This window comes from Setaria italica, chromosome V (genome assembly GCF_000263155.2).
Source record: "Setaria italica strain Yugu1 chromosome V, Setaria_italica_v2.0, whole genome shotgun sequence".
NCBI lineage: Eukaryota > Viridiplantae > Streptophyta > Magnoliopsida > Poales > Poaceae > Setaria > Setaria italica.
The window spans coordinates 4,424,338-4,450,351 of NC_028454.1; the positions used below are offsets into that span (position 1 = coordinate 4,424,338).

A 26,014-nucleotide genomic window follows, 5' to 3' on the forward strand; every position below is an offset into this window, starting at 1 on the left:
TATATGTTTGATTTCACCATTAAACTCATTTGTCTTTTTTTTTAACGAACCGCACAAGATAGTGCGAGTTTTTATTGATATAGTAGAAAAATACAAGACTACAACAGTGGGAAACCATAGTTAGGAAAATAAAAGAAAGACTAAGAAAGAAACGACTAAACTCGGCCAGTTGGATTGAGACGTCAACACGGCCACACCACTCTACTCAGGCAATAAGATCTAGCCGGTTGGATTGAGATATCAACATGGCGCACCACTAACCATCAATACTTGGCCGGTTGGATTGGGATATCAACACAAGCCACACAAAGTATTGCGCTACTCAACTCGCAACGGCCCAATACGATGAACAACTCGGCTAGAAGGATGGGAACACCATGCGCTGACAACAACAAACAATCCGCCGAGAGCAAGAACCTAGCATCGAGCCGTCCGCCACAATGCGTGGCCGATCGCTGCTAGGCCAACGTGGAGTTGCAAACGCACTGCCGAACAGGCAGCACTCATTTGTCATGTTTTAGGTTAGGATTATACTGTATGATTGGTTGGAAACCGGATAATAACATTTGAGAATAACTTATGTGTACATATACGATGCGCTTAGCATAGGGGGGCTTGTGCCCCTATGCCCATAGCAAAACCTAGCATCGTGTTCAATTTTTCTGTACACCTCTATATGGCTAGAGGCCACCATGGCCTTGTTTGAGGCCGTGTTTTGTGCTAAAACATCAAAGAGAAACGAAGGAAGATAATTGACACTGGTCCGACGAGTCACATATAGCCGATGGTATGTCCTACGATGATAATGGGGTGTAGACTTGTCACGCTTGTTAGTGATTATATTTACGGTAATGGTGTATAATGGAATGAATAAGATTTGTAGTTATATATATTCTTTTTTGTTGGATCATCTACATTAATTTCTATAAGCATGCAGTTGCACGGAGCATCGACTGCTGAGGTGTGGTTGTCAAATCGGTCTGAAACATTATTATCAGTCACGATGGTACAAGTGGAAACGATGACATGTCGACAGTGGTTGGCTCGGTACAAAATATTATCGTTAGTCACGATGCTACAAGTGGAAACGATGACATGTTGGCACATTAACTTTGTGTTGTCTGGTGATGTGTCAACTTTGTTAACGGCAGTTAGCACATCAATTTGTGAACCGCAAGCGCAAGGATCATCGTAGCTTTTCCCTTAGAGTATTTCATCCAAGATTTATCAATCCGAGCATCGACAACGAACTGACTAGGGTTTTCTATCTAACTCAACAGATCTAATCCTAGCATGAAGCATAGATTGCATATAAAGGGTAATCTTGATGTAAAGATGAATATCGTGAGTAAAGGTAGATCACATACACAGATATATATGATAACACCACCAAGGGTAGTAAGAGTCTATCATCTTCTAGTTGTAGTTCTAGCCAACGAGCTGTTGACACTCACTTTGACACACTTTTACCCCTATTTATATTCAATAATAACATGAATTTGATACCTAAACTATTAATTACACCTAATAAACCGGTCATTTTCACATATGCAATGTATTTTGGAGGAGAATGTGTTTTTGCAGGAAATTGGGCTTAAAAGCATATTTTTGGATAAAGCACTGAACGAGCATCGAACCAGATGAAAATGAAGGTCAAAGGGCCCAGGAAGGGGCTAGGCCGATCGGCCTAGAGGAACCCAGACCAATTGGCCTGGCACCCTCTGGAGCCCCCTGGTGCCCATCTTTGGCAAACAATCCTCCGAAGTTACTTAGGGGCTAAGTTTATGAAGATAATGGCAAGGACCAGCTCGTGATCAAAGAGGAATCGGAGAAGATCAAGCAAAGATTTGGAAAGTCATTGAAGATCAATCTCATCCCGAAACTACTGATGTGTCAGGTCCACATGCAAGTGAAAAGAAAACTCCAGAGCACCAGAGGAGACTTGGAGACGAAGCAGGATGCGAGGGGCCTAAAGGAAGGCTCAGACCGATCGGCTTGGACCCTTCCAAGTCGATCGGCCTGGGGATTTCCTTCGCCCTCTCGCCTTCCAATTTTATCCATGCGCTATCTGGACTATAAATATCCCGAAAAAATCACCGAGCCCCATATCCAAGACCACATACTAAATGTGAAGCAATAGAGAAGCAGAAGGAGCTTGAGGGACACCTCTCCGGAGAGTCAAGGGCCATGCAGTTGTCGGGTGTTAGCATAGGTGAACCTCTGCTGGCGTGATCACCCTGCGAGGAAGATCACACTGGAGTTCTGGAGCTAGAAGTCATCAAGATTAAGGTAGGATCCTGGTGGTGATCTTGTGATGTACAATCATTTATGATGAAGTAATAGATGTGCTCATGTTCTTAGCGATCTAAGTATCTTATTTGATGGTTTAATGCTTTATCGGGTTTTCTTGCTTTTCAATCTATGAATCAATGATAGATTGCCTAGGGTGTTCTTGTGGTCGTGGTGACCAGATTTGCATGCCTGATCTACCGATGAATATGAAATATTCTTATGATCATGCCCTTAACCTGCTTGCACTGATAGAGGTGATCGTGATAGAATCTTTCTTGTGTAAGGTGGGGGGTTTCGGGATCCGGACCGGAGGTGTAAATTTAAAGATATTTTTTTACTAAAACCATATCTGTGTTGCTTTGCTATCTATGCTCAGAATTACAACATATGCATAGTCTAGGTCGCTCTAGATTGGTTACCTTTACTCTATCTATTATCTGTCTGAACATGCTTAGTAGATTGGATCTGAATCTTTCATAAACACCAAGTTAATACTAACAATACTAGTTGAAATAGATATTGTGCTATAAGTTCCACGGATTAATAAACCTTGGGGGAATACTCTGCGAGAAGAGCTACAACTAATCCATACGATTGTGGTTCACAAATTAGCATGCTAACAACGGTCAACACGAGCAAGCAAATCATGCATCTCATCCAAAGCAATATTTAAACTACTACCCCCGGTCAACCTCCCGAAAAACCCCACCCTACAAGGAAACAGAGCTCGTCACGATCCTCCCTATCAGCACAGGCAATTTAAGGGCACAAACACAGGTGAACATGTCTAGCTATCAAGAAGGGTCAACATACTAGATATAATCACCATGATTACATAAAGAATTCTATGCATTCTAACCTTGCATTGGACTAAGGAACAAGCATATTCATAATAGATAGAAAGCATAAAATGAGGCATTATGTCGCTAACAGATCAGATGACATGAACAACATTACTCACCTAATAGATGTATTAGATCATAATCTCCGAGTACATACCATTGATGATCACAACTAGCTCCTGAACTCGACCATGGCATAACCGCGCAGGGAGGCCATGGCGGCTAGGGTTTGGCTTAAGCCATCTCCTAGACAACTCTGAAGACTTGCGGCGGCTGTCAGCTCCCTCTGGTGAATGTCCTTGGTTTCGTCGAGTTTTGGTGGATTGATTCCATGTGCCAATGAAAATTGGGCATATTTATAGTCCAGAGGTGTCGTGGGGCAAAGGGCACGTCAATCTGGCCCAAAGACAAGCTAGGCCGATCAGCCGATTAGCCTAGGCGATCTCACTACATTTGGGCCACAAACACCAAAACATTCTATACGAAAGTTGTAGGTCTTTTTAAGCCATGCAATTTAGATACTAAATTCGTCCCAATTGGGATCTGGACGAGGGAGATATGCTTCGTGCAAGATCTGCTACTTCTGCGGACCTTCTAACCTTCCAATCTTGGGTTTTCCTTAGCTTGACCACAAGATTGACTTGCCAAATCACCACATACTTTGCCTCTAAGTCATCTAGAATAATGGTTCATCGAATGTGGATGCATTTGGACGGTTAATTGGTCTAGGCCGGTCGGCCTTTGGGTCCTGGGCCGATCGGCCAACTCTCTTTTGGTCTCCGCTAGTACTCGTCTTTCTCATGTAGACTTCTTGTGTTATCCAAAGTTCAGGTCCAAATTCAACTCGTAGAAAAACCCTTCATTTATGTCATATTTCTTATGATTTTGCAATGTAGTCCAAAGCACGACACATATGCGAATATGGAGTTATTTCAGGTGCCAAGTGGCGGGTTAGTATAAGAATATGCATGAAAACACTATTGAAATAGCACTAAAAGTGTGTCAATAATGAGCGTCAACAAACTTGTGGTGGTGGTGGTGTCAACTTGTGGAGTGGCGTGGCCGTGCAGCTTGGTATGCTTGTTAATGTGCTTAGAAGGGGTGTGTTGTATGGTGTGGCACAGGTCCGCTGGTTGTCTTCCAATCCAACCGATTGTCATGAATTCTTTATAATTGTTTTGTTGCTTTGTTGTACTCTTCGGTATGGATTTATTCTTGTTTTTAAGATAATCAACAGCTCAATTGTAGTTAGGGTGGGAACTTCACCGGATCATTGATACATGAGAAAATTTCCTATTTGACACCGGTAAAATGAGAATTTCCTTTTCTGGTCTTGAAAAGTTTGAACTTCCTTATTTGACACTATGTTCAACTTTCATTCCCTATTTGACACAACTGTCTCTATGCAATAACGGTGTTAAACGGAGGGTGAAAAGACAATTTTACCCTGTGCATGACCAAAGCCAAAGATAATTTTGCTGTCAATATTTTAGAAATAATAAAAGGCATTAATGTTGGTCACACATTCATAACATTGTTTCGGCATAATATTTTTTATTTTTAATTTAGTCGTACCAACTCTCACCAATCAGTTTGACATATACAAGCTGACAAGCATCATGCAGCCTACCGTACCCATCTCATATTTCTGACGAATCAAATTAGCTCAAGTTGATAGTCGCCAACACCTCCCGAAAAAGCGGATCTTGCCCCCGCATCGCCCCTGCGGCGACTCGAGCAGCGGCACCCAACAACGCTGCCAAGGCTCCTTCCACTGTTTCGCGGTCCTGCCGCAACCGGAGTTCGATGCCGGAAGCCCGGCGGGAGACAAGGATGGCTGGCGGCAAGGATTTCTTCGCATCCCGAGGGCAACACAGCCGCCGCTAGCCGGCTTCCTCCCTCCCATCTTCAAGCACGGGGGTGCTCGATGCCGCTGGCTAGCCTACTCTTCCTCCTCTTGCACCGCCGCCAAGGCACGTTGCCGAAACCGCGCGGGCATGAGGAAGGTGGTGGCGGGGCGATTCGGTGCCGTCTCCGCCTGGTCCTCTTTCTCCGACGCTTCATGACGGTTGGCTGATGGTCTTGGCAGCAGATCCAACTTTATCTCAGCCGTTTCTAGTGTCCTTGCGAGTTGTTTCATCTGCTCGTCCATGGTGGCCCCTGTGGGCGGCGCCTTGCTGGGACACCCATCCATGGCGGTGACAACGGCCTGCCGAGGGTAAGGGCGACCCAGCCCCATCAGGCACTTTCTTGCATGCGCGGTGCGCAGATCGGGAGTTGGGCTGGCAGCCGGACCAGCGCTCGGTGGCTCATGGTGGTATAGCTGCGGCGATGACTGGCAATGTTTGGTGGTTGTCATGTAGGGTGCAAGTTCTCGGGTGAAAGCCTACCTTGGTCCTTGACCGTTGGCCAGCGATGACGGTGCCATGGGTATCCTTTTCCTTCTGAAGGTGTTGTTGTGAGGACCACAACCCTAGGGACATTTCTAGGTGAAAACCAAAGAACCGACTCGATGGTTCGGGCGACAGTAGCATCTTAACGATGCTTTGCTCTTGAGGTGTCGCTTTGGAGTCCTTGGATTGGCGGAACCATGGTGAGCTTAGAGCGTTGGTGGTGCTCGGTTTGTCTTTCAATATGCATGGCAGGACGATCTTAACATCAATAGTTTCTAAGACAACAATAGATATATGAATTTCGTTGCTGCAGAAGGATCAAAACAAGGTGGAAGCACGGGCATAGAAGAAGTTTGAAGCTTAAGTCTTTCTAGCTTTTTCTTAGTCTCTTTCTTTCTTATCTTTATGTTCCTTATTTTGAGGTTTGGAGTCTAAGTACTCATGTATTGTCTGGCTAGTTGGCCAAATTTGTTGTTATGGTCATAGACATTTCAAGATCGATTATTTTTCTTAATCTAAAAAATTAGCTCGAGTTACGACAGTTTCTACTAGCGTAGCCGGCCAGCCGCTTCGACGCGCGTAGCCACCCGCCTAGCCTTTGCCCGCGGCCGAGCCTGGTGTCCCGTCCTCCCACCCCTGCGAGGAGCCTCCGCACTCACAGTCGCTAGCCGCCGCATCCCGTCCCATGCGGAGCCCGACCTCCCCGGCGTCCCCGGCGAGGCGCACTAGCGCAGCCATTCTCACCCTCCAAAGTTCAAACTGGCATATGGTTGGTTCAGTTTGCTTAGTAGTAATTTGGTCCATTTAAGATCTGCAAGGGACTTCACGAATGTAACAGAATTGACAGTAGGGTCAAATAGGGAATAAAATTTAAATTCAGTGTTAAATAAGGATCGAAATTTCCAAGGTAAAAAACGCTCATTTTATTAGTGTCAAATAGGAATTTTCTCTAAAAATTTACGCATGGTTCATGATGCCACCAACCTAGCATCACCATTTTACCTCTCTGATACCACCACATGCCACCTCAAGTTGCCACTTGCCACAGCTACTGATCTCCTCTCTGTAGAGAAAATTCCATGTATAATAGTGAAAGTTGGAATTTCAATCCTACTTTCTACTTATTCGACCCTGAATCAAAATTTTGGTATCACACTACCACCCGTTCCGTTGGCTCGAATCATTTATAACCCGTGCGGTATCAGATTGTGAACGTTTGGACCAAAATACCCTTAGCTATAGGGACCTTATCCATCCGCCCAGGGCAGACTCGCGCAGGGCAGGCAGCAGGCGCCGACTCGCGTGGGGCAGGCAGCAGTATTAATGCTCGTTCGATATTTGACATCGAAATATGACACTTCGCGTGCGAATTCCTTTGATTCGAGGGATTTCCTCTCCTTTTCTCTGTTTTCCTTTATTTCTTTTTCCTTCTCGTTTTTCAGGACCAGTTGCGAGGAGGCATGCGGGAGGGTGACGACCTCTGGGCGAAGCTGTGGCGGTGCCGCCGGCGCCACCGCCGGAGCTTCACCGGCTTGAGCGTTTCGGCCAGGGAATCCGTTTTGAGGGTTCTATAAACAAGGATTAGTGCATGAAAGGAGGACGACTATGTGGGGCCATTGATGGGAGCTCTGCAGCCGAGATTCAGCCTTGATTGGGCTCCAAGGAGAGGGAGATGCAGAGCAGCAGAGGAGAAGTGGATGGGTGTGCCGCATGCGCAAAGGATTGGGTTCGACCATGTGCTGGCATGTGCTTCCAGGAAGTCACATCAAAGACCTTAGCTCATGAGGATTCAAGATCCAACAAAAATTGCCATGAACGAGTTCTGAATCTTCTCTTTGCTTTGTCACGCTGCATGTAGAGAGCAGGGCCATGCTGCTGCAAGGGGTGAGATGGACTGAGGGCGGCGCGAGCACAGCTGGTGGCGGCGCGAGGATGCCGCGTCCGCAGAGGGCCGGCCGGGTATGGCACCTACCTGGACCGGTAGCAGACAGCGCAGATTCGCCGGCGGAGCAACTCGTGGACGGCGGCGGCGGAGAGGAGATAACTCCATCTGGTTTTCGTTCTTGACCGAGAGGAGCGAGAGAGAGGCACCGGAGGGACGAGATGTAGCCGGCCTGATCCAATCGATGGAGAGGAGAAGGCAGGGGCAGGCTTGTCTATTTACTAGCCTGGAAAAGTAAAAGGAAACAAAAGAATCGAAAGAATTCGCATGCGGAGGCTTATATTTTGAAAGGACTACGAAGTGAGGCCTGCGGATTCGATGTCAAATATCGAAATTTCTCCGTCCATCGAAGTCGTCGAGATTTGCAGCGGCGGCGGACTCGCTTGCTTACCCACCACTCGCCTTGCCGTGCCGGCCGCCTGACCCGCTAGGCTCTGCCGCTGGACTCCGACGCCGCGGCCGCGTGTAGGGTCGAAGCCATCGTCGCGCAGGGGCAGGAGCTGCCGCCGGCGTCGCACGGAAGCCGCCGCGTGGAGGACCGGAGCCGCAGCTCGCACCGCACGCGCCGCCGCGCGTAGACCCGAGGCCAGCGGCTGTGCAGCTCACCTTGCCGCATGGGTAGGAGTGCTGAGCGGGAGTAGATGTGAGCTAGCGGAGGAGAAAACCAGTTATTTATTTTGCACTTAGTGTGGCCCCACAACAATTCCTAATCCAAACCAAAAAAATCCGAACATGGGTTTGGTATAAAATTTCGTACCCTCTCCTTCTTATCCATTTTATTTCTCTTTCCCTATCCCAGCCTCTATCCGGACACCACAACAATGATGTTTGCATACAAAATGCTAAGGAACTAAATCTCACATGGGGGCATTTTGATCATTTACTGTCCACCTTAACGGCGTTAGCCAGGAAATCTTACGGTAGTGTCACAGAAGGCATGAATCTTAGAGCTGATGTCAAATAAAGAAGATTGAAATTCCAAGTATTAAATAGGGAATTGGTCTATCTTCTAGTGTCACGTAGGAAATTTTCTCTAGTTATTTCATTTGGTTCAATCTACCTCCTAATTAGTTTTTTTTCCTCCATGTATGAGTTGAATTTTGAGCTCAAAGTTTATGAGTAGATATAAAACTTGATATCTTATGTAAAAAATATACTAAGAATTTTACATAGTTATTTTTATAGGTTACAAATGTTTAATACGAAATTAATCATAGATATACAAAATTGTACGAATCGTGAAAACAATCTGAAGTATTTTTTCTAATGTAGAGCGTCAACTTATAAGCCAAGTGATAAAATTTAAAATTAAAACTCAACTTGTACCTTGCACGTGAAGATAAAAAAAGAAATTTAATTAGGAGGTATATTGGAATAAATAAAATAGTTTAGGAGAGTAAAACGAGTCTAAATTTTTCTTAAGGGTTAAACGGACAAAGTAAATAGGAGACGGAAGTGATTTTTTGTTTTTTAAAAGTAAAACGGTCGCGATTAGGCCATCCACAGCGTGATCCACAGCGTGAGAGTGGAGCCCGAAAAAATTTGGGCCCCACCATGAAAAACCGGGCATCGCTCTTCGGATGCTGCAATGTGCAAGCATTGCTGCGGGGCCCACGAGGTAATAAAAAAAAGTACGGTCTGGACGCTTGGGCCTCAAGCATGCGTGACCCAGTTCGGCATCGGATGGGGAGGAAAATAATTTTTTACGAAGATAGCACCGGCGCACGTACATTCGCCGCTCTCCATTTTTCTTTCTGGCGCGGGCACCGGTAGCCGCAGTGTGCGGAGTGGAGCTAGGGCCACGTTTAGTTCCTCAAAATTATCAACTTTGACACCATGTAAAAAGAAGATTTCCCATCACATCAAACTTGTGGTACATGCATGGAGTATTAAATGTAGACGAAATCAAAAACTAATTGCACAATTTTGTTGTACTTTGCGAGACGAATCTTTTGAGCCTAATTAGTCAATATTTGGATAATAATTCATAAATACAAACGAAACGCTACAGTGTGTTACAGTGCTATAACAGTAATTTTGCACCTCCAAATTTTGGGCAACTAAATTCTTCTCTCTCCCTTTCAAGCACCACTATAGTCTATAGCAACACGCTGTGGAGGGCCTTATAGCACAATCTTTGCGAATCTCAGGTAGCACATGCAAACAGATTCATGAACGACTCTTGAAAGTTCGCTCTTTGAACGAAATCGTTGACTATCATATACGAAAATCAGGCACAGTACAGACTAGTATATATGTAGAGCGAGTTCACTTAAACATTTGAAAAGAAAAAAAGGATTTCTGTAATCTGGGTAGTGTGTTAGTGTGTAACAAGTTTTACGAAAGGGCTTGCTGTTGCAGGCTGAACAGGGAGACAGCATGCATGTCAACGCCTTCGTGGCCGACGCGACGAAAGGGGCTCATCCGAGACGTCCTCCCTCCCGGCTCCGTCGGCCCGTCAACAAATGGTCGTCCTCGCAAACGCACGTGGGCTCAGCCCTTCGACCCTTCGAGAACCATCACGGCGCCGTTCCACCTCGCCGACGGCACCACCGCAGCCGTGCCGTTCATGACGACGACGAGCCCATTCGAGCAGCAGCAGGTCGCCGTCTTCCCCGGCCCGGCTTCAAGGCTCTCAAGCTGCCATACCGGAACGACGTCACGACAGCGGCCGCCGAGGCACGCTGTTCTACCGTTTCTACATGCCGCTCCTTCTCCCGGACGGCGAGGCTCTCTGGAAATCACCGATCTCTTTGACAAGGCCGTCTCGACGCCGGGGTTCATCAGGAAGCACACGCCGGCGGCCAAGGTTCCGGTGGGGCGGTTCATGGTTCCCAAATTCAGGTTCACGTTCGAGTCCGAGGCAGGACATGAATAAGATGGGAGTCGCCGCCTCGCTGGAGCCTTCGGAGGCGGCGACTTCTCCGGCATGGTGGCTGGGGGAGACGGGCTCTCGATCAGTGTGGGGTGTACCACAAGGTCACCATTGAGGTGGACGAGCTGGGCACCGTGGCTTACGAATCACCGATACTTCACTGACCCTGCCGTACCGGCCGGTATCGATACTTGCGTATCCGGTACTTCGATACTTCGATATTCCGATACTCTCTTTGTATCATCACTGTGTTGTTTTCCAAAATCGCGTATCGCTGTATCGTCGTATCGTATCGCCGTATCGATGATACATGGCACCGTGGCCTCAGCGGCCACGGCCGTTTGTCGGTCTGTCTGAGTGGGAGCGTGGGACCACCCCCGGTGGATTTCGTGGCGGACCGGCCGTTCTTGTTCGCCGTCGTGGAGGAGTGGGCCGGCGCTGTGCTCTTCTTTGGCTAAGTGGTGAATCCCCTGATGGAGGGATGTGTACCATGCTTGCATATACAAGCATGGCACTGCTAGCTGCATTTCATTTTATCCTTGCTCTTGGATCATCAGGTATTTGTTTTGATTAGCACCTACTCCCTCCGTTCTAAATTACTATTCATTCTGATTTATTTCTAGATGCACCTAGATATATATTAAGTCTAGATACATATCAAGAATTAGAAAAGTCAAAACAAATAGTATTTCCGGACGGAAGGAGTATTTCATAATCGGATATCGCAAAGTATAGTTGTCATCTTTATTTCTTTGGATAATTTTCAGGTTATTTTTTATCATTCACCCTTATTTTTTTTACAAGTTTTATCCATGGAATTTTTCTCCGCGTTTTGAACAATGGAAATGCTTAGGCTGGTGCGTTTCGACGGGACACGGAAAAACCAGGCACCTCCATCCTTTAAAGCGGGAGACGAGGTGAGGAAGGTGGAAGGCAGCAAAGGAAGACCCGGGCTTGGATTTCATTGTGAGCTCCTCGAGAAGATCATAATGAACCTTGAACAAGGTGGGGAAGATTCTTTTGAGGTGAAGTTGACTAAACACGTGCACCGACAGTCGTTAACGGATTGGCACGCGTAATCTAGGTTCGCACGCGTAGTCTAGGTTCGATGTACCACCAAGACTTGCATGCACGCTCCTGCAGGACAGTACTTCCTCCATTCCAAATTGTAGATTATTTTAACTTTTTTATATGTATAGTTTTTGCTATGCGGCTAAATATAGTGTATATCTAGATGCATAATAGTATATATAAATTTAGAAGAGCTAAAACGACCTACAATTTGAAATGGAGGGAAGTAATGTAGAGGGTCCGTCTCTGCACCGGCGGTAGCAACATTTCATCTCTTCTACTGCTCCATCTATCACCTTCTGAGTTGCCCGCCGCTATCAGCCTCGACCACTGCCCTAGCGGCACCCTCACTATACCGGCCATCTCCCACCACCGTCCTTCCCTAACCGAGGAGGCTACTTGTCCTCGCCTCCAGTACCTCCCGCTCAGTCCCGGTGGCGTGCCGCCTCTCAGTCCCTCCGCCTCTTCCCTATATTAACTCCTGACAAACAGCAGCCCCGTCACCGCACCTTACTGTCATCGCTTCAGCCACCACCGCCGAAGGGAGGAGGGGGCTGACCTCATCACTGGCCGTTGCCCATTAGCCACCGACGCGATGGTGCGCTTTTGTCCTCACGGCATGAGGAAGGAGGAACCTGAAGGCTGCACAGCGCATGTGGAGTGGCATATGGATTTGGGAGGGAATAAGGAACATGTATTTTTCACATGTACTTGTGATCACATGGAGTGGCACATGAATTTGGGAGGGAATAACGAACATGTATTTTTCACATGTACTTGTGTGATCACATGTTCTATCGTAGGCATCCATTTCAAATCAGTGATTGGGATTGACGAGAGAATTATGGGGTACGTGAGGGAATTACGTAGAGGTAAGAAAATCAATGGTTGGATGGTATACCATGTGAGAGATGAACGACTTAGATTGATCATGCGGTCGTGGAAAGACATTTCCCAGGGAATAATAACGCTGAAGGGTCAAGGCACGAGGGTGTGCAGGGTTGGGTTTGGGTACTTGGGTTTCGTAGTTGCCAGTTGGACTGAGGAGGGAGGTGCGCAGGCCAGGGCGTCAAGCCGTGACCTGCCTGCGCGATCTACTAGCATTTCCTTCGAAACTTTACTGAAGTTATGTCGAAAGTAAAAATCCTTTTGAACAGATTCAATTCAAGTTGTACTGCAAGCAAACAAATTAAGATACAAAAAGGCTGCGGAGATGAACAGAAAGCCAAACTTTAATTTTTGATTCATCTTGCTTTGGAGTCTCGCTTATTTCTGGACCTCTTGTTCGATCGTTCCTTATTCACATGGGCCACGGCCATGCCACGCCGCCGGTCGTCGCCTTCCGTCCCGATTCTAGTAGTCGTCGTGATCGTGTGAGTCATCGTCGAACTTCTCCCCGAGATAGCTCGCTCCTCCCGCGAGCGCCAACCCGCCCAGCACTCCCGCCGCCGCACCCACCGCCAGACCTGTCCCCATCCCCATCTTGTTGCTCTTCTGCGGAGCAGCGCCCGCCGCCGCGGGGGCACCGACCACCGGCGCAGCCGCGTACGCCGGAGCGGAAGGAGGAGCGCCGTACGCCGGCTGCGGCCCGCCTCCGTAACCGTAGGCGCCGGCCGGGTACCCCACCGGCGGCGCGGCGTACGGCGGCTGGCCGTAGGGCGGCGGCGGGGCGGCGTAGTAGGGGTCACGCGAGCCGCCGCTGCCGGCGGGATGGCCGTACGGCGCCGGGTACGGGCTCGGATCGTGGTGGTACCGCGGGGGCGGGGCCTCGCGGATGGCGACGCGGGCGTCGAGCTTCCCCTGCGGCCGGCCCGAGGGCCGCTTGAGGCGGAGAGTGCGGGAGACCTTGCCCCCGACCCCGGCGTCGTCGAGGACGTCGCGGAGCGGGAGGCGCGCGGACCCGACCAGCGGCTTGACGCCCTCGGCGGCGTTGGCGTGGACGATGTCGATGTGGAGGACGGCGTCCTCGAGCCGGGCGGCGGAGGGCGGGAGCTGGACGACGAGCTTCTCGTCCCAGACGGGGTTCTCGCCGTCGTCGAGGTCGACGTGGGTGGAGCTCTTGGGCCCGTCGTCCACCCAGAGCACGGCGTAGGGCTTGAGCTCGCCGTTGCGCCAGTTGACGTTCTTGAGGTCGCGCGCCGAGCCCACGGTCACCTCCACCTCGTAGCGGGAACCCATGGATGCTTTGGTGGCGGCTTGGTCCTTCTGGAACCAACCCTTGCCGAATGACATGCTCTCCTGTCCTCACTGCGATACTTTCTTTCGCTTGCTTGTGGGGGATGGCGATAATAAGGTGGGAGGACTTAAGTAGGCGCGTGAGGAAGAAGTTTCGTGTAGGCCTACTTGTATAATTTTATATTTCTCACTCATCAAATAGATAATAACATATACAGTTTGCACATTACATATTTATTATCCTCTGCTCCAACAAAACTGTCATCCTAATTTTTCCTAAGTCAAACTATATTTATTTTAATCAAATTTATAGCAAAGAGTATCAATATTTATGGCATCATATGGGTATACTATGAAAATATATTCCATGATAAATCTCATGATATATATACATATATAAGATTAGTCAAATTTAAATTAGTTTGAATAAGCACAAAGTTAAAATGACACGATTTTAATGTAACTATTAATTGGTGCGTGCATGGTTGCGTAGGTGAAGTCAACACGAAATAAGACACGCATGCAAAAATAAATTAGTAGTCAGTGATAAAAAAAATAATGAAGGGTGACGGCCAAACATGAACTAAAATTGCTTAGAAGTTCACGATGACATGTATTTTGAAGATAGTTTGGACCTGTTTGTTTGAGCTACAGCTTTTAAGTTTTTCTGAAAAACTTATGCTAGCTCCTTAACACTAGCATTTAGAAGATGTATTTAATTTTTTGAGCTCAAAAGGCTATGGAAAGCTCGAAAAACTAAGCTTTTCAGCTTTCCATATAGATACAATTTTTTTGAGCTTCTGACTTTTCATGGTGAGAAGCTGACAGGAAGGTTAAAGGGGCAAGCATGGTAGGCTAAAGCGACATGTATTTTGAAAATGAGGAGTACCGTCTTTTATTTTACTAATTCATCCACGGTTGTTCAGATCTTACCATTGAGTAGGCTATGGCACTCACGTGGAAGTTTGAAGCTTAATTTGTGCAGTCTGTGATCCAGATCTCATCCGTCAAATAACTTGATCCCCGCGGATCTGAGATGGCCATGTGTTTGCGTGTTGAGATTGAAATTTTTCTAGTACTCGTCACATTTATCAAACATAAGATGCTTCTTCCAGCTTGCCGATGCACATGGATGTACCAACTTTCCTAATTATATTGATCATTGGTTTGTTAATTAAGTCCTAGTGTAGATAGTGTTCACCCTTCTTCGTCCAAGTTGTGCTACATTCCACGCACCGTGTTCATCCCATTACGGCATTATCTGGAGTCCAGTCAATGGTCTAATCACCTCTGTATGCTACCCTTTTCTGTCAACTTCATATTGACGTTTTTCAGAAATGTCATATAAAGCTGACCGGAGGAATAAGGATCCTACTCTCGATACATGTAACCAGTAGTGTATGTTGCTACTTATGAGTTGATATTTTTGCTTGCCATACAAGTACTAGACTCAATTATTTATTTTTTGGGGGGGCTCAATGCATAATTGCACCTACATATAACACGGCAGACACAACACAGAGTTGCATTTGCTGAGAGAGCGACCGGATGAGTAGAATACTCGGTGCTTGCATTATTGTCCCCAGAGATAAACCCTGCTGCGTTTTATACAAAATAATGAGCGAGTCAATACTGCTCATTACCTTTTCGATCTTGTCCGTTAAAGTTTAGTATACTATTGGAGTACCAACCCCTCACGCTATCCCAGAGTCGTAGTTACCCTCATAATCCTAATGCCCTGCTTCTGAAAAATGCGGTAGCTTACGTGTTCACGTCGCACCATTCCCATCGCAAAGCCACCGGCTGACTTGCGTTAGTTGTGTGAGATTAAAGAGCTGGGTCGGAAAGTCTGACGGGAGATTGTTAGGAGAGCTGGTAGCTCTCATCTATTTTTTTTTTTTTTTTGTCAAGTTAGGGGTAAGACTATCTAGTTGACTGTGAGCTCTAGTGGACCTGGATCAGATGAGGCCCCAACTTTGGCGTGTTGTGCCGGAACCATTGCACACTCTCAACTGTTTATATCCACAATTCAGATCAAAGCATCATTCACTTTTTTCTAGAACTCTCCTGCTATGGACACTGAGAAATGACGCACCAAAAGGAGCTGGTAATTTAGGACATCACGATTTCACTCCAACTTTATTCCAGTCCACAAGAAAAGTTCAGGATCTTTTATTCCCGAAACTGAATAACTTTAAACAATCCCATAGCAGGACAAAAAGATTTGCCAGCAGATTCATTGACTATTGTGTTTCATGAATGGAAGCATGCACGGAGAGCTGCTAGGCTAGGAGGGTACCAGTCATCACAGCGACAGCTTCTCCCTGAATTCGCACTCTCCTGCCTGCAGGTTCCAACTCCAGGTGTAATATTCCGCTCCGTCGAGATGCCTGATGACATGCGGATTAACTTGAAAACCAATTTGACGGTGGTCGAGGAAAGAAGTAATCAAACACTTAAGCATTGTTAGAAGGACATACTTGAAATGCTGTCAGTTTCTGCTTTCCCAGCTTCGCGCCCCAAAAGGGTGCTAAAACACAGTGCGCACTGCCACAAACGGGGTCCTGTCCAAAACATAATGATTAGAGGGGGGGTTTTTTCCTAAAGATCAGGAAGCGTATATCAATAAGATAAGAAGAAAAGAGTTGATCCGAGGGAAACCGGACCCAAAAACCTTACAACCACCAACCTTAGCACAACCACTTACGGAGGAGCACACCTAAGGCTACAACTACAACTACCAACAAGCCGCATACAACTACAACTATCTACAAGCGACCGGGCCCATCACGTGTCATCGTTGCTGAGCTTGCCAAGGAAGACAGCAGCTCCGACTCCACAATTAGAGGGTTTGACCGTGAAATTTGCAAGCTAACACAAGCATGGAAACCAACACAGAAAAAACTTTGCCAGCCACGAACATTCATGAGAAAAAATGGACCTGGCGTCTAAAGGCATTGAAGTGAGGTTCCATTCCAGGAAACAAGCTGTTTGCCAAGATGTGCATTTCCACAAAGTAGTAGAGTTTTCATTTCTGATTTTTCTTTACAAGCCCAACATGATATAGATTATCCTACTCTGTTACCAGACAAATCTAGTCATCGTTGAGTCAGTAGGTACTGCATATGTATGAACAGGAACTGTGGAACCTTGGTATGTTTGAAAGAGAATGAATAACTAACTACGACGATGGAAAGAATAACCAGTCTCATAGATTGTTCTCCTTCTAAACTGCGTATGGCAATATGCCATTCAAATCTCCTATAACAATCTCATTGAGAAAGAAGATGTCATAACAGTTTAGTCATTTTAACATTAGGACTGGCAGGATGATAACGTTCCGCAATCAGAGAGCTCTACAGTATATATGTTATACAGGAGTAATATGCATGAGGTCGGATCGAATTAATTCTTGAGAGGAGATTTTGATAAAAATATAGTATACATATTTGACACATAATGGATGCGTCATTGTAGTTTAGTTTGTATGTTAAGCAAGCTTCAACACTCACCATAGTTCAGGGAAAAGATTACAGCATCACCTCACCTCATCTATGTTTAGTTTTGGGCAGAAGAAACGTGTGAAGAAGTCATAACCAGATCCCTCAGGTGCTGGCCCTGTAAATACAACTCCTCTGCCTGAACAGTTTTTAATTTCATGGATGTTAGGAATGATATCGGCAACCTCTTTTCCTGATGAAAGCTCCACCTGAAAGCCGAATCACATTTTCTTTTTGTGAGTTACATCTGAACAAATAAGAACTCCCTCATTATCACTCTTGTTTATCTTTGTTCTATAGCTTTACTTAAGTTTATGCACCTTATAAATAATTTTAGTGTTATTGTACATAGTAATATTATGTTGTTGAGCAACTGTTTGGAATTAATATGTATAACTTCTCCAGTCCTGATCGAGGAAAATCTAGAGATTGAAGAAAGGAGCAACTGAAGTAAGGATTAGTTGATTAGAGGAATTACAATGAGGTCACCAGCAGTCGCCGACTTCTGAACGCTGACGACGGAAGCTCCGTTCAGGGTCTGGGGGATGGACGGCAGCTCGGCAGGATGGCAATCGACAAGGTCAATCATGGGGAAATCCAGCTCGATGAACAGCTTCCCCTCACCTGAGGCCGCCGCACTCGCCGGTGCAGGAACCTTCTCGGCGGTGAGAATCCCCGATTTGGTCGCGAATTCGATGAGCGTCTCGTGCTCCGCGAGGACGGATGTGAAGAGGAAGTGAGCGGAGGCCAGCGTCGCGTGGCCGCAGAGCTCGACCTGGAGCGGCGGCGCGAAGGCTCTTCTCAAGATTGAAAAAACGAGTGGCTGTGCAACGGTGAGGTGGATGGGGGTACCTCGGCGGCGGGGGTGAACCATCGGAGCTGGAACCGTGGGGCGGCGGCGGCGGAGGAGTCGCGGAGGAGGAAGGCGGTCTCGGCGAGGTTGAACTCGGCGGCGACGGACTGCATCCACCGCTCGTCGGCGGCCTTGGCGGCGTCCTCGAGGAGGCAGACCGCGGCCGGGTTGCCCTTGAACGGCTCCGCCGTGAAGGCGTCCACCTGCGACGGCCACACCGGCGACAACGCCACGTCATGCCCCGTGCAGATCGAGAGAAGGGAGTGCAGAGCAGAGCTGTACTGACCACGGCGTACTGGATGCCACTCTTGGCCATTCTTGCGACGACGAGCACTGCTGACCGGGGCTCTGTGCTAGCGCCAGCGGCGGCTGCTGCTCCGGCACTTCTTTGTGTTGGGTTTTATACATGTGACTGTGAGTGCGTCCTGCTGACTGCTGAGTGCAGCAATCAGCAGTGACGACATTCCACTTGTCGCGTTCCTCGTGAAAACTCAAACCCAGATTGGAACAAATTAATCAAATGGTATCGTATCCAAATCCGTCCGAATACTCGGATCCAAATAAAATGAATAACAATATTCGACACAATTCGACACATCTTGGCACTATTCGTATCCGAATTTGATCCATGTATATCGTACAGATCCGATCCATTTTCATCCAGTGCCTAACATGGAGTCACCACAGGGGAACACTCCCTACCAACAAAAAAAGAAAAAAAAACAGCTCCCACATCCCACACCACAGGTCATAAGTCTCCCAAGAACAATTACAATCCACTGGACTTCTGCACCCACGTTGGCTTAAACATAGCTAGAACACCGTAAAGATGAAGTTAAACAACACCAAGCAACAGAAGAATGCATTCATAAACAAACCTTAGAACCAAAATGTATCTGGCGTAAGGTCATTGCACATGTCAGGCCTCCATAAACTTAAAGTGGGTATGTGTAGACAGTTAGGTACAACAAGAGTGACAACCTAAAAGACAACCGTGTCAAGCATGGTTCCTAGGGTCTGAACTATGTTTGATGACATTAAATTCGACACATGCTCTTCCAAATGCTTCTTCGCATCTTGCCGACCAACATTTGCTATCGCGAGTTTCTCAGGTGGCAGCTCATCCTCCTCTTGCACTGCCTTGTTGTACTTGACGGCTAGGTTCAGCATTTCCTGGACAAGAGAAGTCACATTATGATTAATGAGCAGAAGAAGTATGAAGCATCAACAGAAGAAAAAATCATCTCAATGCAACTAAAGGGATATGAATGGTATACACACCTGGACAGTCTGCTCATTGGTTTTCGAGTGAGTGTCAAACCTCTTCAAAATTAGTCCATCGGTCCATTTCTTTTTGTGCAAGTTCAGCAACATTTTCTCCTCAAGCTCGTTTTTCCGGTAATTGATTGCAATTGAGTAGTAATGTCTGTTCAGCCCATGGATAAGAGCCTGAAAGAAAAACAGATATGAGCAAAATATGTATAAGGGAACAGAACAAGCTCATGTAATCCATATTATTTAGTATTTACCTGAATAGACGGCTTATTTAGGTGCCCAACATTAGACGTTGTCTGTCGTGGCTCCTGGCCAAGCATCATGGTCTGAGGATTAATGAGGCGGAATGCATCAATAACCACCTTCCCCTTGACACTCTGGATGGGGTCTATCACAACAGCAACCGCCCTGGGGTTCAAAGCTTCAAAACTCTGCAAATTTATATTGATTTTTTTAGCTTATATACATAAGAGTTTTAGCCTAAGTACTTTGATGCAAATGAGTGCAGAGTGTTTAGCACTATGGCAAACAAACTCTGTCATTATCTACAACTTCCTATCTCCAGATCATGGATATAGAAAAGATACAAAACAAATTATGCAAAGAAGTACAAAGGCTAGTTAATAGAAGAAAAACTCCAGTGAGTTGGGGTAAATTACTAGCCCATGTCTCCGAGTTTTCTTTTTTAAAAAAAAATGTATACCACGTAGATAATCTGATAATGCTACTTAATGACAACAGGGTAGGTTCAGTGACAACTTTCAAGGAGACATGCTACACAATGAAGGTAGTTAAATTGAAAACAAAAGAAAAGCAGCATAGTTCCTCCAGTTGATCTATTAGTTTCTTATATTCATGTTTTATTTAAAAAAGTGCAATCTATCAGTATTTAATGAAATGGCCTATAATAGAGTGGGACTACAGCAGTTATCTCATTTTGTCAGCGCAAGATAAATGACCCCTTTTGCATAGAAGGTAAGCTATAAGCATTATACCTGTTGAGTATTGATATCAACTCCTGAGAGCCAGCAACCGAAGCCAGGATGCGAGTGATACCAGCCTACAACCATTTCTGGTCTGTAAAAGAGAAAAAAATGTCAGCGTAATCCTACAGAACTGAACTGAGTAAAAGCAACAATCTTGAGTAAGTTGACCAAAGAAAAAGGTATTTACAGCTATCGCCAACATTGCTGTAAATAAAATTTTATGATATACAAAATGGTTTGATCCTCTATGAGCCACGACACCCTCTCCCCGTTTTGTGTTTAGTGGCGGTGGTGGGTAAATATAGCAAAGCGTAAGGCAGTAACGGTGATCATCACTAGTAACTCGAATTTTGAAGTAGTAGAGATGTGTAAACAACTTTGAATGAACAAAAAGATATGTTATGTGCACACAATCTTTATCTGATTATTTGATAGATCTATTTACGCATAATCTTAACAATAAGGAAATAAAACTAAAGATGTGACCACAAATACTGCCTCAAGCAAATCCACTGCAGCAGTCTTATTTTAACAACATTATGAAACACAATAACATATGGCATAACCCATTCAGGCCATTGCAATTTTCAGTCAACTAATCCTTGACAACCACAGAGTTTAAGGCTGCCAGATGAATTCAAGTTCAGTGCACATACCAGCAACACTGTATAATTCATAACCAGCTAACGCTACTGAAGCTCTGGGGTGAAGATTTAAGGATTGTGATCAGATAAAAAAAAATCAAATTCTAGAACCCTGTCACTATCTCTGAACTGAATAATTTATTCAGAAGGTCCATCCCGATTTTAAACCAAGAGTTCGTGGGTACCAGCATTGTTAAATAGCTGGGCAGATTAGCTAATGAACTAAATGAAGCTCTGTGAGTGAAGATTTGGAAGGATTGTGATCAGAGAAAAGACATCGACTTCTACAACCCTATCATTATCTCTGCATATACTATTCAGGTGGTATATCAAAATTCAAACCAAGAAGTTGTGGGCACCATCATTGTAAAATAGCTGGGTAGCTTGTAATGAACAAAATTACATGGGCAACAAAAACATCTACACCATAACACAGAAACAAATTGCTTCCGTAAGCTCTTGATTTCCATTGTGCTAAGCACAAACTAAAGTAAAACCTTTTGAGCCTACTGAATATGAGGATTTACTGCCACCTAAAGAAATTCGGAACTTGTACTTGTCAAATAAATTATAACTATGAATAAAAGGCATTGCCAATGCCATTGCTATCCAGAAAATTTTCCTACCTTCCTTAATCCTTATGAGAAGCTCTGATACAGGTAATACTTTCGAAATTATTGCGCACTACCAGCAAAACAACTCCACTTAATCGAAACAAGGAACAACATCGCAACCAATAGACATATGTCTGGACTTCAGAGCAGTTCAAGGGCATGAGCTTACCCAATGTTATAAACTAAAACAGGAAAATCAAGCACTGAATATGAACCAGTAAAACCAAAAGGATAAAAGGGGGGAAAAAGCATGAATCACAGATCCACTCATAAAATCGTCAGTACCTGCCGGTCTGCTTGAGCATGTCAAGCATGTTCGTCTGGAAGACGTGGTCGACGGCCTCGACGCTAACCCCGGTCCCGCTCTGCGGCATGGCGAAGACGTCGACGACCCTGACGGTGTAGTCGTCGACGAACTCGCCGAGCATGAGGCCCATGACCTCCATGGGCACGCCCGCCCTCCCTGCGACCGAAACCGCGCGTCAGGCACAAAAGGGGAGGAAAACCGGAGATGAACCCTAACCCTAGGTTCCAGGGGAGGGGTGGGGAGGAGAGGGGAGGGGATCCACGCACCGTGCTTGAGCATCTTGAGGAGCGCGAGGGAGGAGATGTAGACCTGCTCGGAGGAGTCGAGCAGCGGCGAGTCCGTCGGCGGCTGCCCCATCCCGGAGGCGCCGAAGATCCGCTGCAGCCGCTCCATCGCCGGTTCCGCCGCCTCCTTGCCTTGCTCTCTGCTCTCGCTTCGGCTCGGTTCGTTCGATCTGCTTGCGAAATCGTGGGTTCGCTTGCGGTCTCGGGCTCTCGGCCGCCGGTTAAATTTCTTTCTTCGACCGCACGGCTTGTGCCCGGGACCGAATCGGTCGCGGCTGGGCCAGTTCGGAGTCCGTGGTGGGCTGGAAAGCAGCTAGTCTGTCTGCGAAGAAACGGTTGGGCCAGTTTGGTTCAAGGCTGCCCGCGGGCCTTTACCTATTATTATTGGGCCGCACATTTGCAGCACAATTTCCTCAAAGAAAAAACAATTGCGCAGGGCAAGACCGAGGTTTTGAATATTGTTTGTAACCAGCCTTCTGGCAAGGTTCCTACCACTACTTCTATCAAAAGGCAAAGCTACCAACCTCCACTGAAAATAAAAAAAAACTACCAACCTGGAGCTTTGTTTTTGCTTTTCGATCCAAGCAATCTGGAACTTTGTGGTAGAGGCAATTCAGGATGAGGAGCAGATTATTAGCTCCTTCGCCCAATCCTAGCAAGAAACAGCACAAATCAGCCTGCCCAAACCAAAATGGCATCGCACCTGCACCCCTTTTGGTTCGTAACAACATTGCATTATTGGAAGCACGGCCACGTTCTAAACTCGCCAATGAACGGCAAACCAGATGGCCATGTCTGATCGTTTTCTTTTCTTTCTTTACACCATGTCACCATAGCAGCCGCGTTACTTTACGTTATCCCCTCCACACACACACACGCACGCACTAAAAAAGGTGACCGCCGCAAGCCAGTGCTGAGCCGAATGGCGTCCTTCTCGATGCGAACGGATATGCATGCTCTCTCGATCGGCTGATTCATCCCCTTTTATCATTCTTCTTTCCCAGGAGATTCGTGCAGTGGAAGAATTCAGACTTTCAATTCAATTTGGCAGACGGAATAGTAAAGATTTAATCGAAAACTTTAGAGAATTCTAGTCATTAGGATTTCCGTTTCGATTTCTCCTCATTAATTTTTTTTCCTGAAGAACTCTTACTTCTCATAATTGTCGGTATCATATCTTGATCCCCGTCAAATCGCAGGGTAGGAAAGCAAAAGCTTTTACAAGCTTTTTCTTTTAGTAAAAGCTTTTGCTTTTCGGTCACTAGTGACGAAATTGCAGGTCCAAAGCGAGTTGGAAAAGGTGATGTGTTTGGCCACCATGCCGGCACAGACAGAACACCACACATGAGAAATGAGCTCATTAGTGCTGCTATTTTTGGTGGACGAGCATGATGATGCCGGCTGAGTTATTAGGTTTATGTTCAGTGAACACGTATATTATTAGACGACGACATTGGCAACTCAAGAATTGCTTTGTCAATTTGCACACCCTGTCGTTCCACACGCATGTGGCGGGATTTAATTGGTGGCCCTTTTAACGTGAGTGATCAGTGCCCATTAGAAACCCTTCTTTTTCTTACGTGGTGCGTAGGGTCCAAGTTTCACTGCTACTACGCTCTTCCATGGATTAGCATTTCATACTATTTTATCTTTAAATATATAATATGTAGAAAAAAATAAATGTTACTATCTCTATTCTCAAACATGTGACGTTTAGGACAAACTACCTAGTTTAAGTTCATTTTAAACTAGCTGCCTGCTAGTTCTAAAGGGCTAAATGTCCTAAATATAAAATGAAGATATTATGTATAAAACAAATTGACCGCATATATATTCGCGATTCTCAAACAGTCACCTGCTTCACGGGAGGGAAAAACTGTAACGCTCATTTTTGCGTTAACCTCAACAAATATTCGGCGGCTGTTGAAGCCAAATGATGATGCTTGCTGAGTTAGCATAGGTGGAAAATTGAACTTTAATCTTGGTTGGAGAGATGCATTTATATATGTCTCAAAAATTCAACCGGGACTAAAGACTAAAGATCTCTTTAAGTTCTAATTGGTATTATCAACCAGGACTAAAAAAATTTAAAAAATAAAAAAAATAGACTGCTCCCATCCAGTCTGCTGGCCCCGCCACCCCTGCAGCTCTGCCTCAACCACCGTACCACCTCCTTAAGCTCCAACTCCACCATGGAGATAATCAAATCAAAAGCAAGAAACATGCTCATCTCACAATGACCATCACACAAGTAAGAACACACAACCAATCAATTCGCACGAGATCTTATTCATAACACATGAGTTCGATTTGATTCGCAACACGCGGTGGATTCACCAGCAAAAATCACAAACGAATCATTTACAAACAAATAATCATTCACCGCTCGTTAATCTCACCCGCCCGTGGCTTGCCTGCTTCGTGCCGCACCAGGCCGCTCGCGCCGCGCCACGGTGGCGGCCTCGCCGGGCTGCATGCACCGTGCCGGCCGCCGCCCGTGTCCGCGCTCCTCGCCGACCGCCCGCGTCGCACCGGGCCACGCATGGTGGCGTTTCGCTCGCATGTGCCGCGCCTCACCAGGCTAGCGGGGAGGAAGGGAGGAGAGGGAGGAGGAGGCCGGGGAGGAGGGATCGAGGAGCAGATCGAGATAAGGATAAGGGAGAGATAGAGTCGGACAGAATTAAAGGTCGCCAGTGGATTTAGTCCTGTTTGGTGGCTCCACCCGGGATTAAAAGTTCCAACTTTGTCTCGATTGTTGTCTCGGTTGGAGCCACCAACCGGGACTAAAGGTGCTCTGAGGGACTACGAAATTTAAATCCGGAACTAATGCCTCTTTAGTCCTGGTCCGACTCGTTCCCATATTTTTTTTAAGGATCAAAAGTTGTTTCTCTACCGGCGTAGGTTAATCACTAGTAGAGAATTAGCTTTCGATGTGCCCCCTTTTGTCCCGGTTTAAAGTTGGCCCGGGATGAAAGGTTCACCAATCGGGACTAAAGCTCGGTCACTGGTCCCCGCTCACCAACCGGGACCTTTTATCCCGGTTGCAAAGGCTAGTGGGAAAAAAAAGATCCTGAGAGGCCTTTTATCCTAGTTTGAAACAGAGGTTGGTGTTTCAAACTGGGATAAAAGGGTCCCCAACGAGGTGACTGAAAGAGAACTAAATTCCTCGAGCCCTTTTATCCCGGTTTGTAATACCAACCGGGATAAATTCAACCGGGATAAAAGGGTCCGCACGAGTTAATACAAAAGGATAGCATCCCTTATGTAGTCAGATGTGGTGTGTAGGTGGGATGGCAAGGAAGCTATGCGCGAGGCTGGAGGTTGTGGGTTCGAATCCCACGCATGAATGTTCAGTGAACTTCGTATTATTAGACGACATTTGAACCGGATAACTCAAGAAACGCTTTGTCAATTTATTTGCACACCGTGTCGTTCCACTCCGCTCGGCTGGATTCAATTAATTCGTGATCCTTTTTTAACGTAAGTGATCAGTGCCCATTAGAACTTTTTTCCTTCCTTACGGTGAGTAGGGTACTATGGTTCAAGTCCCACTGCTACGCTTCCATGGGTTAGTACTTTCATAGTCTCTTCATTTTTAAATATACTAATTTTTGATATGAATTAGTAATTAAATAACTTGTTCTATGCTGATTTTTGTGATATGCTAATTTACATTTGAGGGCCACAAATTTCTGCGGCTGGAACAGGAAGCCTATCTGTTAGGATTGTTCTTTGGATCTTTTCCAGCGTGCGAGCGACCGAACTGGCCCCTAGCGCACGCCGAGACGTCCGCATGCATGCATCCACTGCAGGCTTCCGTAGCCTATAGCTACCGGCGCCCATGTGCCAGCTTCCCGAGCCGTACGGCCGCCCGCCGGGTGCCGCCGGTTCGCCAGCTCGTCGTTTGGCCGCTGCGACGCCGCGCCACGCCGACGCTGTGTGCTGATGGCCTGATGCTGAC

At 46.4% G+C, this 26,014-nt stretch overlaps 3 protein-coding genes and 1 pseudogene across 3 annotated transcripts; 1 reads left to right on the forward strand and 3 right to left on the reverse strand.

The window, feature by feature from the left end:
* Nucleotides 1-9,848: 9,848 nt before the first annotated feature.
* LOC111257206 lies at nucleotides 9,849-10,508 on the forward strand (annotated as a pseudogene).
* Nucleotides 10,509-12,549: 2,041 nt separating this feature from the next.
* On the reverse strand, nucleotides 12,550-15,539 carry LOC101765028 (protein SRC2). Its single transcript, XM_004967685.2, has one exon. It carries the CDS (start codon nucleotides 13,645-13,647, stop codon nucleotides 12,769-12,771), a length of 879 nt encoding a protein of 292 aa, XP_004967742.1. The 5' UTR covers nucleotides 13,648-15,539; the 3' UTR covers nucleotides 12,550-12,768.
* A 138-nt stretch (nucleotides 15,540-15,677) lies between these two features.
* LOC101765423 (uncharacterized isomerase BH0283) lies at nucleotides 15,678-18,384 on the reverse strand. The gene is made up of 6 exons (XM_004967686.3): nucleotides 18,230-18,384; nucleotides 17,943-18,146; nucleotides 17,569-17,865; nucleotides 17,138-17,299; nucleotides 16,071-16,154; nucleotides 15,678-15,980 (listed from the first exon to the last, which is right to left on the reverse strand). Exons 1-6 carry the CDS (start codon nucleotides 18,257-18,259, stop codon nucleotides 15,873-15,875), a joined length of 885 nt encoding a protein of 294 aa, XP_004967743.1. The 5' UTR covers nucleotides 18,260-18,384; the 3' UTR covers nucleotides 15,678-15,872.
* A 389-nt stretch (nucleotides 18,385-18,773) lies between these two features.
* Nucleotides 18,774-22,260, reverse strand: LOC101765824 (26S proteasome non-ATPase regulatory subunit 14 homolog). Its single transcript, XM_004967687.4, has 6 exons — nucleotides 22,036-22,260; nucleotides 21,748-21,925; nucleotides 20,214-20,295; nucleotides 19,473-19,649; nucleotides 19,225-19,392; nucleotides 18,774-19,116 (listed from the first exon to the last, which is right to left on the reverse strand). Exons 1-6 carry the CDS (start codon nucleotides 22,160-22,162, stop codon nucleotides 18,925-18,927), a joined length of 924 nt encoding a protein of 307 aa, XP_004967744.1. The 5' UTR covers nucleotides 22,163-22,260; the 3' UTR covers nucleotides 18,774-18,924.
* Nucleotides 22,261-26,014: the final 3,754 nt, after the last annotated feature.

Coding starts and splice junctions, on each gene's coding strand:
- LOC101765028 (XM_004967685.2), bottom strand. CDS start 13,647: ATGTCATTCGGCAAGGGTTGGTTCCAGAAGGACCAAGCCGCCACCAAA.
- LOC101765423 (XM_004967686.3), bottom strand. CDS start 18,259: ATGGCCAAGAGTGGCATCCAGTACGCCGTG. Junction 17,300..17,568: donor CGACTGCTGGTGACCTCATT/GTAATTCCTCTA, acceptor TTCGGCTTTCAG/GTGGAGCTTTCATCAGGAAA. Junction 15,981..16,070: donor AGAAACTGACAGCATTTCAA/GTATGTCCTTCT, acceptor GCATGTCATCAG/GCATCTCGACGGAGCGGAAT.
- LOC101765824 (XM_004967687.4), bottom strand. CDS start 22,162: ATGGAGCGGCTGCAGCGGATCTTCGGCGCCTCCGGGATGGGGCAGCCG. Junction 20,296..21,747: donor ATGCTCAAGCAGACCGGCAG/GTACTGACGATT, acceptor TCTCTTTTACAG/ACCAGAAATGGTTGTAGGCT. Junction 19,117..19,224: donor CCAATGAGCAGACTGTCCAG/GTGTGTATACCA, acceptor TCTCTTGTCCAG/GAAATGCTGAACCTAGCCGT.